Raw genomic sequence first — 14,512 nt, 5'->3', positions numbered from 1 at the left:
GACAGAGATATCAGCTGTACACTAGTAGCTCCGAGAGATGCAAGTTTCACTTATGCTCAGAATCACTGGATACTTTGAAATACTTGAACATACAATTTTGTCGAATTTTGTGAACATACGATTGTAAAAATTCCAGTGTTAGTCATGACATTTGATATTTATTGAACTAATTACGAATTTCCCGAGTCACGGGATTATCCTGAAAACAAAATACTGCCATAGGGTTGTGCCGTCCGAATATATATCTCGTTGAAAATAAACATCAAAGCGCTTGCGCGAAGTCACAATATTTTGGCTTTGTCAAACCTTAAAAGGATGATACTAACCGATGATACGGTTATAAAACTAAAAAACAATCGACTGTTTTTCTTCTTTCACTTTCATAACAATCATAACATTTCTCAAAGGTTTAAGGTGCTAAAAAAACAATGAACTACTCGGAAATACAAATAAAAGAATAATTTTAAATTAAAAACAGTGTCGAAATTCTAACCGACACATCCCTGTTGGTCAAAAGGAAATAAACTATTATTCATAATTAAGCCCCAAAAACTGTCACCACTGAAGGACTAGGTCAGTACAATTAGCGACACCGAGCAACATGCGTGTGTTCGCAGCGTTGTGTTTACTGACAGTGCTCCGAGGCACCCGGGCCTGCTGGGGCCCGCGCCTCAGGATCTACGGAGTTGAACAGAACTACGACCATCATATCGCCCAGTTCGGAGACACCATCACCATCTTCTGCACCGGCACCAACTCCAGAAACCTCAATATGATACATCAAACCAACAGCATGGATGACGGCATACAGCCTACGAGAATTGTAAACAGGACAACAATAATGCTCATAGCCAACCCTGAGATAGAATCTCATGAATACACGTGCGTAGATGAAGGAAACAATTGTGTCGCAAAATTGATGGTGAACGTGAAACCAGTTATTACTATTGAGTCACCTAATGTGCAATACAAGCGGAATGACAATGAAGTCAATTATATTGTACCGGTTGGTGAAGATTATGAAGTAATATGCTCTGGTAATTCTAATTTAAGGATTCGTAGAGATGGACAGAACGTACAAACTCGCAGAATAAACAATACTGCTGTAGTTGCAACGAAACGACACGAAAAGGAACAATTACAATTGTGGTACGAATGCGAACACGAGCTAAACTATGGAAGTGCTAGTTTAGTGGTTGCTTTCGACTACCAGCCGGCGGCGGAAAATTTCTGGTGCATCGAATATAATTTTCAAATCAGCTGCCAATGGTCCATGGTTGGACAGTATGTAACTTTCACATTATTTTACGAGGATGAAGATGGGAATGTTATGCGTCTGTACGAAGATCACATCGGGAATAAGAAAACTAGAAGCTGCGAATGGAGCATGGACGACGTATGGAGCCACGGTTTAAAAGTCGGTGAGAATTTGTCTCTTGTGATGCAGTCTTGCAACCCTATATTTTGCTCAAATGAGACATATCATTTCAACATGGACCAGATTAAAAAGATTGATTCTATCGTCGGTTTAAAGCTTTTAAAAACATGGCCCCAAACCGCTGCTATATCTTGGATAGAGCTTGACAATTCGTTCGCGGATAATTTCGGTCCATTGCTGGAATATAAAGTGACGTATCGCCTGCCAGGGATACCAGAGCAAGAGCTAAAGGCCTCCTCATTGCGGGTCAATTGTAAGCGTGAACTTGAAGGCATACCCATCAACGCTTGCGAAGCGAAATTACAACTGCCATGCCCCGGAAAACGTTATGAAATAAAAGTTTACCGTAAGCGGAAAGGCACCCCTCGCATAGACGCATATTGGTCAGAGCCTGCCAACATTACTTTGCGCACAGAAGTTATAAGAATCGGCATGGAAGCAATGGATCTAATATGCGAAGATGAATCTGAATTGATAGAGCTACAAGATGAACTTAAAGCTATGGAACGTAAAATTAATTTAATAAAGAGATCATGTGAAGATAAAAATTTAGATGTCTGCAGTCAAACTTTGTCATCAGTTTGTATTGACTTAAATAATACTGTAGACGAACTAGAAAGAGGAAGAAAGTAAAGATAATCCCTATATTCAGTGGCTTCTGTACAGTCATCACTATTTCGGACATTTAACCTGCATGAAAGTGTAATAAATATGTAGTATTTGTAAAACATACGTTTTTGGGAGATTATACTAAAAAAAATCAAAAAACCTGTAACCATAAAAAAATTGTGCTTTAGAAAACCTTTTTTTATTATGCGATTCTTTAACACTCACCACAAAAGTAGGATAATAGCTCTCCGCCATAGCATGCTCGCGTTCTAAATGCGCCAACTGCACCAAGTTAGCTAGAAGGCACAGCGCGTAGTTTCCCTCGAGCGTGTTGAACACTATCCGCATGTTCTGATCTGTGCTGAGGAACTCCAGGCATTTGTCGAACATGGCGTGCGTACGAAATGCCACAATAGACTGTTGAAAAAAAAAATTATAGATTATTGTGAAGTTTGGACCTGCACAATATTTTCCCTGGCTATATATGACTTCACGAAAGCATTCGACATCATTAACTTTATAATTCTGTTTAAAAATGAATATTCACGCGATTTTATCAACAGCCGTTAACAATACACTGATTATGGCATACGGTCTGCTGGCAACTAGAAAAAGTTTGTTAGAAAAGTCGAATAAACACATACAAAGCCACGGAGTGCTCCAGGGAAATATTCTAGGATCTCAATTGTTTAAGCTTTACATCAATCAAAATACTCACTTCAGGCGAGATCTGCTGCATGTGGAACACCAGCGTTGGGACAGATAATATCTGTATGATGTACATAGTGAGCAGCTTCTCCGAGAATTGAGCGGAGACGAGCGGCCGAAGTGAGAGCGTGACCACGGCTGTCAAGGCGACGTTCTTGAGGCATACTTTCTCGCGACACAACCCTCGGAGGAGAAGTGACTAAAAAAATGTTAATATTAAAACATATTTTGTAATAGAACGGGAAAACACTACATCGTTGCCACTTTTTGAGTTTAGGCACTCTTTTTTGCCAGGCTGTAAAATTATAATTTACAAATCTAGTTATGAACTTGTGCAGACATGTTGTAGATTTAAATCTACGCGGCGCTAGTTTTCGCTATAAACTTGTGCAGACATGTTGTAGATTTATAAATAAGGTTCCAGTGGATTTTTTTATGGTGGCACACGAGCATACGGCCCGTCTGAAAGTAAGCAGGCATTGTAGCCTACATCCTACTCCCACAGTGGGAATGTCTATAGGAAATTTAAATAATCAGCGGAAAGTTTCAATTTCAACAATACTAGTAAATATATCTATGTCGGGAATAAAACAACTCGTGTAGGATCTTTGCATAATTAATTCCCTTTTATAGAGGATTAGTTTGTTCGTTCTAAGTAAAAGAGGATTCGTTTATTCATTATAAACACTAACACTAACGCAATGATGACATCACCATAGCAAAGTTACCTATATCACTTAGAATGTGTTAGTAACTGCATAGTTGCATTTTATATAATAACCAGTGATAACACAGTTCATTGGCATGACCTCATAAATCATAATTATTCACTTACTAATGTGTCATGTTTAACAAAAAGCCGCATTTTACATTTTAAAACAATATATGCACGTCTATTGTCATTAACCATTTCATATGCAAATAAGGTTGATATGATATTTGTTATATTTGTATGTGTGCTCTTGAAACATACTTCTTTCTATGTTAATACTATAATTTATTCTGTTTAATTTTGGTATTTTAGGGCTTTATACTCGTATCTTGCTCTGAACTTCCTAATGCCAATATCATGTTAAGCCCCCCATTCACGGTACGATTCATCGTTTCGATTGATCGGACAGATATTGTGGCGGTCGGTCGCATCGAAAGTGCCAGCCATACACGAAGCGATTGATCGTTTTCGATCGATCGTAAACGATCAACTCGAACGAAACTGAATAATAAAGTCCGTAGGTAAGTATGAGATAGAAATCGAATCGTTGGTAACAAGCGTCCGCACACTTTCGATCTATCGTTGCGATATTCATGCTTGCAAGGGATTTTGTTGCAATGTCCGATATCGTATGCGATCAAGTAAATCGTTAACGATATTAACATACACTGTCGATCGGTCGATTCGATTAATCTGTTGCGACGGATCGTACAGATATATCGTAGGTACCGTGAATGGGGGGGGGGGGGGGCTTTACGTTTCCATTCAAAACGTGTAATATCGTTACAAAGGTAACATGAGAGTAAGACACAGATATAATGGTATACGAGTCAAATAACATAAGTACATTACGCAATGAAAATGAACGCCAGTTGAATGTCACTTTCATTAATTGTAATGGGTTATTGCCTGTCTGGTCATATGATTCATGATATATTGTCCACGTGTTATAAATTGAAATATTGTTTATTCATGTGTATAGTATTGGGAAATGAAGTGATGGAAATCTTTTATTTAAGGTATATTGGAATGAGTTGTCATAATCAAACTGAACAGAAAACTGCAAATGGACATTTTCGTTGGGATACTTCTGTTTGTTTGTCTTCTATAAAAGAAAGAAGTTACTGAAACACTCTCAAAAGATCTTGCTACATTAGAAATTTGTGATTTTTCAAAATTACCTATTCCATCCTAAAGCACCGTAGCAGGGTAATCACATGATTGGTGTCATAGTATCTCGACCGCGAAATAGACTACTCGTCCCACTTTAATTAATACAATTGGAAAAAGACGCGAAGTCTATCTCTCGAGGAGTTATTTTAATCCACTTGCGCCCAGCATGTGCTTGCCTTGCAGGGAACATACCTAAACTAAACGATCCGTTTTAATTTTATTTACATTTCTATCTACCCTGGGTGACAGAAATGGATGTACCGATTTTGACAAACAAGAATATAGTATCCATTCACTCAGCGCCGGCCCGTGCACTCGATCAGGGTAGAGCGAGTTTGAGTTTCGGCGCCCCTTGGTAAGGTTTCACTACGTAGGAAAATAAATCGCGAGCGTAGCAAGCGCGAAATTTTTTTCTTAGTAATGCCGTAATTTGAAGAATAACGTAATATTAACGTAAATTCTGTATTTATGGATTTCATCATACAGATATAGAGTACGAAAGGGACAAATGGTTGAACTTTCGTAGTCGCGCCCTAGTATAGTTACGTGTGGCTGAACAGGAATATCAGCGATTTTTTTTACTCGATTTATTAAGACTCAACCCGCCAGCGGGGAATCCGCGAACTTTCAAGGGCTTTCTTGGAGCTGCGGGCTTTGACATATTTTAGGGAATTTTGACTTCACAGGGCACCTATGTTCCCGACTTTTAGGCCTTATATTTCCCCATTTATTTTTATAATACTAAGAGTTAGTTAAGAGATTAACTGCGGACTCGATCGTCACCGTCGAGATGCCCATTTCGTTATTTTGCCACTAAGTGACCTTAGTGCTTTGAAATTCGCTCACCATCTGCTGGGACTCACAAAATTGCGTCTCTCTGAAACGTTTTGCGTCTTTGGCTTTATGAGGAACTGCGCTTTGGACTATCGTTTGGGTAGACTCATATTTTTGCATTTGGATAACAACGTAACTTTGTCGTTCGCCGCACAACAATGTGGTTCGTCAAGGGCTAGAATCCTCCTTTTACAGCGCCCTTATGAATGTTGGTATATGTTGGCAATGTGGTGTAACTTTCCACTTAATCTGAATTACAAATCTAGATTTTCAGTAGTGGATTCATTCCCGACTCCTCTCGCCATTATGTGATATGTGCGCGCCCACGCAACGTTTTTTTTTTGTATGGATTTTTCCACATTCTCGATTTTGGCGCCCCCTTACCATGTGGCGCCTAGAGCGGCCGCTCCACTCGCTCTACCCTTAATCCGGCCCTGCATTCACTAGTGTAACGGCCCGGCCACGACATTGGTCTAAGCGCGACAACGGTGAGCGGCGGCCATACATTGGAGCGAGACACAGCGATGGGACTTTTCATTCGCACGTATGGCTGCCGCTCACCGCTGTTGCGCTTAGACCAATGTCGTGGCCGGGCCGTAAGCGTGACTGCGGTGAGCGGCGGCCATACATTGGAGCGAGACACAGCGATGGGACTTTTCATTCGCACGTATGGCTGCCGCTCACCGCTGTTGCGCTTAGAACAATGTCGTGGCCGGGCCGTAAGCGTGACTGCGGTGAGCGGCGGCCATACATTGGACCGAGACACAGCGATGGAACTTTTCATTCGCACGTATGGCCGTTAATGTCGTGGCCGGGCCGTAAGGGCTATGGTACCAATGGTACTGCTGACAGACGTAGTCACACTTAGAGGCTAATCTGCATCAGCGTTAAAAATAATAATGACTAACCTTCAAAGTCAAGTAATAGCCCTTATGGAATAGCGAGCCCATGACATTGGCACACAACTGGGTCATCCCTCCCCGCAGCTTCTCAAAATTCTTCATCCGAGTGATGGCCCAAGTGTTGGTAGCTGTGAAGGCAACCAGCGTATGCAGGTAGATGAGGATGCTCTGCATGTCTACGGGGGACTCTGGTTTTAGCTCCTCGAGGTATGTGCAGCATTTGTAAAGCAGGTCTTTGATGTGGGCTATCCATCGCAAACTGGAACAGTTTATTTAAAATAAAAAAATTGAATAGCATTTTTAATAAGCTCAACACGTTTTCTCTTACGTAAATTCCCTAACTTAACACTATAAATTATAGTTTGTAATCAATCTTAAAACCCTAGCCCGTTTATTGATTACAAAAATTAGGATATTTTACAAGCTATTATACGTGCAATAAGTTGGACGAAAGTCATACTAGAAGTGCAGCGGCATATCGTTATTTTTTTGTTCTAATATTTGCGTTTGTACTTCAAAGCCAAAGGAGGATATTTTGAAGACTATTCGATTTATTTGGTCAAGAATTATTAAGGTTTCCACTTTTGTACAAAGTGGAAAGGACCACAGGGATCAAGAAAGAGAGGACATCCACTATCCAGGTGGCAGGATGACATTGTGGCTACTGCAGGCAAGGAATGGCAAAGCATGGCAAAAGATAAAATAAAATGGAAACGGCTGGAGGAGGCTTTTACCCAGAAGGGGTCTACAGAATACAATCAATAATTAAAAACTAAATCAAAAGAAAAGAAAATCTTTCTGTAGAATAATAAAGCTTAAATAAATAAATATTAAGGTTTCACATTTTAATTTGTAGGACAATGATTCGTGTAAGGACAGATTAATTACAAACGTTTGTCAACGTATTTTGGGCCACCCTGTAATGGCAATGGCCCTTTAAGGTCTACAAATGTGGCCAGGAGTCGAAAAAATATTGTGCAAAACAGCAACAACAGCAGTCAAAGTAAATCGTTGAGATCTGAAGATGATCTTTTCAATTCATACTAGTATGAGCATGGTGACCCACTTTTAGCATAGATAAAGAAAGTTTCAGGTCTGTCGATTTGCTCTATAACAACATCCAATCTTCAACTATTTCTTAAAATTTAACAACAAACTTGATGTTACGTGAAAAAGAGTGGATGCGTCACAATTACAATCACAAGTACAACTGCTACTTGTCAATAGATGTCGCGACGAACGAATAGTCTAATGCTCACCAATTTTTAGCTAATACATATTACAACAGTATTAATCAGTATTCCGTTATCAATTCCTTCTGCTTGTAATATAAGTTGTAAACTATTCTAATATTAAATTTTTGGCAGACGAGACACTGTTGACACCTAGTATCGAGTAGTGGTACTGTTAATTTACGCTATTTGATTGATTGTCGCTAGATGTCACTACAAATAACCCGCATTTACTGATGTATGGAGTTACAACCTTACAACTCTTCCCATACTTATTCCTCTATGGTATTACAAAAACCTACAGTTTAACCTGATTCTTTTACTGCATAAGTATATGTAATAGAGATGGGCCGAATATGGACTTTGCCGAATACGAATATTCGACCGAACATTCGGTTCAGCTCTTACCGAACCGAACATTCGGCCGAATATTCGGTTACGCCATATTTTTAAAGGGGATGTTAATTTAAACTATTAAATGATTGATAATGGTTACATATGTTACTACAACTATGTTTTTATCATTTAGAGGATAACTTAAAACAACTCTGAGCTCTTCTCAACTCTTAAACTACGGTTTTTGAACTTTTTTACAAAACAATTGTATTTATATTTTGACATAGGGTTCTCTCTTTTTAGCAGTTCCTTAAAAAGCTACTAAAATAGGAGCTTATTATCCAGTGGAATACGTAAGATCTTCATTAGTTATTTCCTTTGTTTATTCGGTAAATATTCGGCAATGCAACCGAATTATTCGACCGAATACGAACATTGAAAAACCTGCCGAATACCGAATATTCGGCCCATCTCTAATATGTAACATTGTTATGACTCGACCCTATTAAGAAACATTGCATGTTGCGTGTCACATGCATATAATGAACGTAATATCGTTAATCCTGTGTGCGTAGCCGAATGCACAAACGCTCACGATAATATCTCTTTCGCAGCTATCTATCTCTATCGCTCTTGCGTACTGGCGCGACAGAGCCAGACTACATTTCTGTGACGTTTTGGTCGCGTTTCGCGTCGCAAACATGTCATTCGGCTACGGGGCCTGAGCTATTTTTACAGTCCAATGAGTCAGCTCGGCAACTTAGTGCAGTGGGTCACTTAATTGAATTAATTACTTATACCAGGCTTATATTTGTATGTTTTGTACAAATAAGGATGTTTCTAGTCTAGAATTAATTTTATACTGTTTTCCTACTAGTCAAATCAGCTTCTATTTAAGAATAGTCAAAACGATTTGCTTATATGGAATTACTATGAAATACTGAGGAGTGACGTCACTGTCAATTCATTTACTTTATATGTTATGTTTAAACATAACCGCTGTCCACATTTTTCTTCTACTCGGCAACTTAGTGCAGTGGGTGGCTTAATTGAATTAATTACTTATACCAGACTTATATTTGTATGTTTTGTACAAATAAGGATGTTTCTAGTCTAGAATTAATTTTATACTGTTTTCCAGGATTCTGGAATATATAAAACTTATTCAATAGGCTAGTTTCCTACTAGTCAAATCAGCTTCTATTTAAGAATAGTCAAAACGATTTGCTAATGTGGAATTACTATGAAATACTGAGGAGTGACGTCACTGTCAATTCATTTACTTTATATGTTATGTTTAAACATAACCGCTGTCATTATTTTTCTTCTAATTAACAATAAGTATGCCAGCCGTAATTACCTGTACTCTTTGTTCAAAAATACTCCGACATAAGATATCTTCACCGACTCTGAGTGGAGACTCTGCACTATGTATTTGCAAAGCTTCTCAAATCTCTTTCTATCCCTTTCCTTCTTGAACACTAGAAAGAGTTGGCTGGCTGCTTTGTAGACTTCCAGACCTGGGACAAGTTCCAGAGGCTGTGGGGTCTCATCTTGTGTTGTTGGTGGGTCGGGAAGAAGGTGGTCAAATTCATCCCTGTAAGGATAAATTATTGTAATATTTTATAATATTTAAACGGATAAGCTACTGAAAATAAAAAAGACTAGACATCTTTTCCTACAGGAGTCCTTTGTCAGTTGTTGGAAGTAATAAAAACATTCGAAATTAATAAAAAACATTCTTAAAATAACAGAAAAAAACTATAAACTGACTTAGTGAATAGCGTTAATTGATTGATTATAAATAAGTGACTGAGTTGAACATAGGATCCGGCAGACCTCGCCGGCGACACACCTCGGACACTGGCGATCAAATATATGAAAGAGGCGCGTTCCTAGCACACAGTCTAAGCTCGTGTAGGTGAACGCGTACTATGCTTGTATGAGTGTAATATGACAGGTCGACTGTTCGCGTTTTTGACAGGCGGTAACTGTGAGGTAACCCAGAGGGGGTGGGCGGCACTTTCAGCGGAGAGCGGGAGTGGCCATACTGTACGATAGTACTCTTTATTATACTGTGCCGGCGATGGCGGGATAACTTGAACTCCTTTTTGACAGACTCGTCAGTTGTAGCTCAAGATCAAGGAGATTGGAGGAAGAAGGGGGAGGCCTTTGCCCAGCAGTGAACCACAATAGGCTCATATATATATATATATTATATCACTTATTATATATATATATATATTATAATAAGTGATATGGGAAATATCTCAGTTTCTTTTTCTGTAATTTAAAGTAAATAGAAGTAAGAAGTGAAATGAACACATCATAGTACCACAGCCAACGGTAGATAGAATCTATGCTAAAAAGCTAAGATATTGGAATTATAATAATCTCTGACTTTATCTTAAGTGTAACAGGCTGTTACCATTACCTTGATCAATTCCATTATTTAAACTTTATTGCACAATACAAAAAAAATACAAATTGTAGACTTAATGCCAGGTGGCATTCTCTATCAGTCAACCATGGGCTAAACCGAAAGATCAAGTTGGTTCAGGGTCCTAGTATACTTAGACTAAAATGGAAAAGATGTTAACACAAACTACATAGAATATCAATATATGCTACATATCCATACTAATATTATAAATGGCAAAGTGTGTGTGTCTGTTTGTTTGTCCGTCTTTCACGGCAAAACGGAGCGACGAATTGTGATTTTTTAAATGGAGATACTTGAAGGGATGGAGAGTGATATAGGCTACTTTTTGTATCTTTCTAACGCGAGCGAAGCCCCGGGCAAAAGCTAGTAAATATATATACAAACCTAATATTATACATGAATATACACGGTGTTTCCCGTTATCACTCAAAACATCAGACACCCCAACTGATTTTTATTTTTTTAAACTTATCTAGAGTATTCATTTTTACTAATCTGATGTTTATTTATTTCTTTTTGAACCATTGAAAAAATATGAAAAAATTTTTAAAAGACTTTCTAGGAAAATTATTTCGAACTTGATAGGTTCAGTAGTTTTTGAGAAAAATACGGAAAACTACGGAACCCTACACTGAGCGTGGCCCGACACGCTCTTGGCCGGTTTTTTAACCTGATGTTTATTTATTTTTTAAATTGAATGTTTAAATTTCTGTGCAGCTCTACTCGACTTTTAACTTTACACTCAAAAAAATAGTTGCTAGCTACCATCATAAACCTTAAAACTACTTATTTGTGTATGTTACTGCAACAACATAAGGTTTCCCATAATGTCACTGTAAAACACTTTAAAGCTTAAACACAGCAAACTTCAAATTGGACAGATAATCTCAGTAAGCAAATTTAAACCCAACATTTAAAATAACAAGGTTGTAATTAGGTACGAGTTCAATTTGTTATGACTTATTAGAGGTAAACATTAAAATTAAACTGACAAACAACGTCAAACTCGTAGTGGAAAAAATAGTCGTCCAAGTAACCAGCCAGTATGAATACCCCTAAATACTGAAAAAGGTATACAACCTCTAGCAATGCGATATGCACACTGTTGTATTACGAATTTGTAGAATGGGCACGTAAAAAATAACTACATACATACATACATACATACAATCACGCCTGTATCCCATAAGGGGGTAGGCAGAGCACATGAAACTACTAAAGTCTCAGTGCCACTCTTGGCAATTAAGGGGTTGAAAGAAAACGAAAAACGAAAAATTGTGACATTGCAGTGACAGGTTGCCAGCCTCTCGCCTACGCCACAATTTCACCCAAATCCCACAGTCGACTTCTACGACACCCACGGGAAGACAGGGGGTGGTGAAATTCTTAACCCGTCACCACACGGGCATAAAATAACTAATAATACAAAAAAAAAATATTACCCCCATCAAGATATAGCTCAATCGATTCTACTCTGGATTCTGAACAAACGGTTTTCAGGTTTTGAGTGTTAAGTGAAACACGGTGTATAAATACACAATACATACATTTGTTTAGGTAGAAACTATTGATAAAATGTGGCCCATAAGCAGCAAAGCTTATTAGAGGGATTATGTACAGTCAACCAATTGGAATGAAATAGTTCTACAGTGGCCTAGACTGTAGAACTATTTCATACTGACATTATAAATCAGATTGTAAGAAATTTCTTACTGCTTGTCATTTTGACATGGTTGTAGAGTGGGTTCCAATTGGTGTACACCACCCCAGATGTAATATGTTGCAACAGGAAAGGGAACCCTAGAAATGTCTGTGATGGTATATCTTTCACCATTTTTACTTTCATGTTTTTTTATTCAGTTTGAAACCTTAAATGTCAACTACAGAAAATATGGACAGAAATTTTTCTGCACAATCTTTGCGTGTTTTTACTTCAAGGCTTATCATTAAATTCTTCACGCTCAAGTAGGCAGTATTATCCAACTTTTGATGAATTTATGAGCATATTTTAGGGGAAAAATTGGAGCACTTAGTAATTAACAATCTATAAACAATCAAAGAAATATGCCAGTTGGCTTTCACGTATATTTAAACACGAGTAATTTGAGTAGTACTCACAATATCATTCGTAAGAATTTTCGCCTCGCCAGCCATCCTCTTATATACGCCTGAATCTTCACAGCCGACTGTTCCCGTTTCTTCTCCAGTGCCCGCTCCTCTCGAGCTGCCTTCGTCTGCTCCAGAAACGTATCCTTACTCGTCATCGATTTCGAAAACATCTTCAACCGAGCACACGATATACTGCTTTGTTATTATTGTATACTCCCTATGCCTAGTAGTCAGGACATATCGCCCGACCTCAAGCTCTATGAGTTACCCGGGTAAATATAACATTTTCACAAAACGTTTACTCCTTATTAGTAATATTGCACTTTTAAATGCATCATTGGCTGGAGATACATTAATTTTATAAAAATTACAACTATAAATCCCTCTGTGACCGGAGAGAGAAAATTTTATTTTGACGTTTACAAATTGTTGCCCGTTTTTGCTTGTTTTGTTTATTTACTTTTTTAATCGATCTTTCATCTTCGACGAAATGATTTGGTATCATATTTTAATCAAATAATATTTGTATGTCTGTGTTTTTTCTTATAATATATAACTCCAGTATTTTAAATAAACTAAAATAAATATTTTTACTTTTGGCAATAATGATTAGGTAGTTAACATTAGAGCCATCTTACGGAGATTACACAAACTAAGATAATGTTGCAATATTTTTCCGCTAGAGGCGGAACATGTTCTCAGTCAGGACCGTTCCGAGATAGATGGCGCCATTCGTCGCTATAAAACCGCTCGCTATAAAATCTTTTTAGGTATTTTTTTTAGGGTTCATTTCCAAGGATAATAATACTACCGCTCTTTCTTTGATTTATCAAGTTACCAAGTTTACTGTTGGTTTACTGGCAACCATGAAGAATAGAGGTAACGAGTACTCTTTGTCAACAGTCGTCGAAAGTCATCGAATGTCAGTGATGTAAATAAGAAGTAACGTAGGTACATATTTAGAATATTCTAATGGTTAATATTGTCTTCGGTTACCGCGATAGTTACTCATGAAATAAAACTATGGAAACGGATTAAATCGCGTAGGTACACCTGTGCGTGGTCACCCGTTGACCACGAACGCTGTAAAGTGTTCGAAACGTCGGAATATACCATAAATAAATAAAGTAGTCTCTTTTCTCTGGAATATACTTAAAATTCATTATACGCGATTTAATCCGTTACCATAATAGTTTTATTTCATGCTAACGGTTGTATCGCAATATATGTCCAAAAAGTACCAAAAAAAAGAAGCTAAAAATTGATAATCAGCATTTCCTAACCATTTTCGCTGTAAAAATTTGAATTTGGTATTTTTTTCCCGACTTGCATCAAAGTGAGGACGCTTTTTTTTTCAGTAAATACTTCGTTTGTAGTGATAATTATGCAAAAAGAAACTAATAAAAAAACTCAACACTTTTTTTACTAAATTCTTTCAAGAAAAAAAAAAGTTGTAACTCGAAAATTACAAAAAATCGGCTAATATACATGGGGTATATTCTGATAGCCCATAATGTGTGGAAACCATAATCTGTGGTCTGACAATAAATAATTTCATTTCATAAAAAAAAAAATCTTGGCGTAAGGTTTGGACTTGGACCTATGTATAAAGATGTGCCATTTTTTAACCTACATTGCGTACGTCTATGTCTCGAATGACGTGAGCATCATTTTTGATGAAAGCTTTTAGCCAGTGTCATTTATTCTGACTTAATTAGCAAATATCATTAGATTCATTAGGTATCTCTATCTCGCTCCGCCTCAGACCTCAGCCTCGAGAAGATTTCAGTCCCCCCTCAAATGGAGGAAGGTGTACGCTATGGGACCGGCAAGAAACTAGATAGGTAATTATTAGAAATTTGATTTCAATACATTATACTAATTATTGCTTATTATTTATTAATTACATTAATTGGACATGACTGACGTCATAGCAAAAAATAGCTCACCCTTTCCGACTTGTGATTATGAATATTATGATACTTTTAAACAAATATTGGCGCCACACAAAGTTAT

General features: G+C 37.7%; 1 protein-coding gene across 1 annotated transcript in view; it reads right to left on the bottom strand.

Moving 5' to 3' along the window:
- LOC125227918 (ubiquitin-protein ligase E3B) overlaps positions 1-12,872 on the bottom strand; it is a 30,534-nt gene extending 17,662 nt beyond the window's left edge. The window contains exons 1-5 of the mRNA XM_048132324.1: positions 12,506-12,872; positions 9,305-9,541; positions 6,383-6,635; positions 2,766-2,954; positions 2,273-2,464 (exon numbers count right to left, since the gene is read on the bottom strand). Of these exons, the coding sequence (XP_047988281.1) occupies positions 2,273-2,464; positions 2,766-2,954; positions 6,383-6,635; positions 9,305-9,541; positions 12,506-12,666 (1,032 nt within the window). The 5' untranslated portion in view covers positions 12,667-12,872. The remainder of the gene's footprint in view (positions 1-2,272; positions 2,465-2,765; positions 2,955-6,382; positions 6,636-9,304; positions 9,542-12,505) is intronic.
- Between the last annotated feature and the right edge of the window lie 1,640 nt (positions 12,873-14,512).

Source organism: Leguminivora glycinivorella, chromosome 7 (assembly GCF_023078275.1).
Source record: "Leguminivora glycinivorella isolate SPB_JAAS2020 chromosome 7, LegGlyc_1.1, whole genome shotgun sequence".
Classification (NCBI taxonomy): Eukaryota; Metazoa; Arthropoda; class Insecta; order Lepidoptera; family Tortricidae; genus Leguminivora; species Leguminivora glycinivorella.
This window is presented reverse-complemented; position numbering and strand designations above follow the sequence as displayed.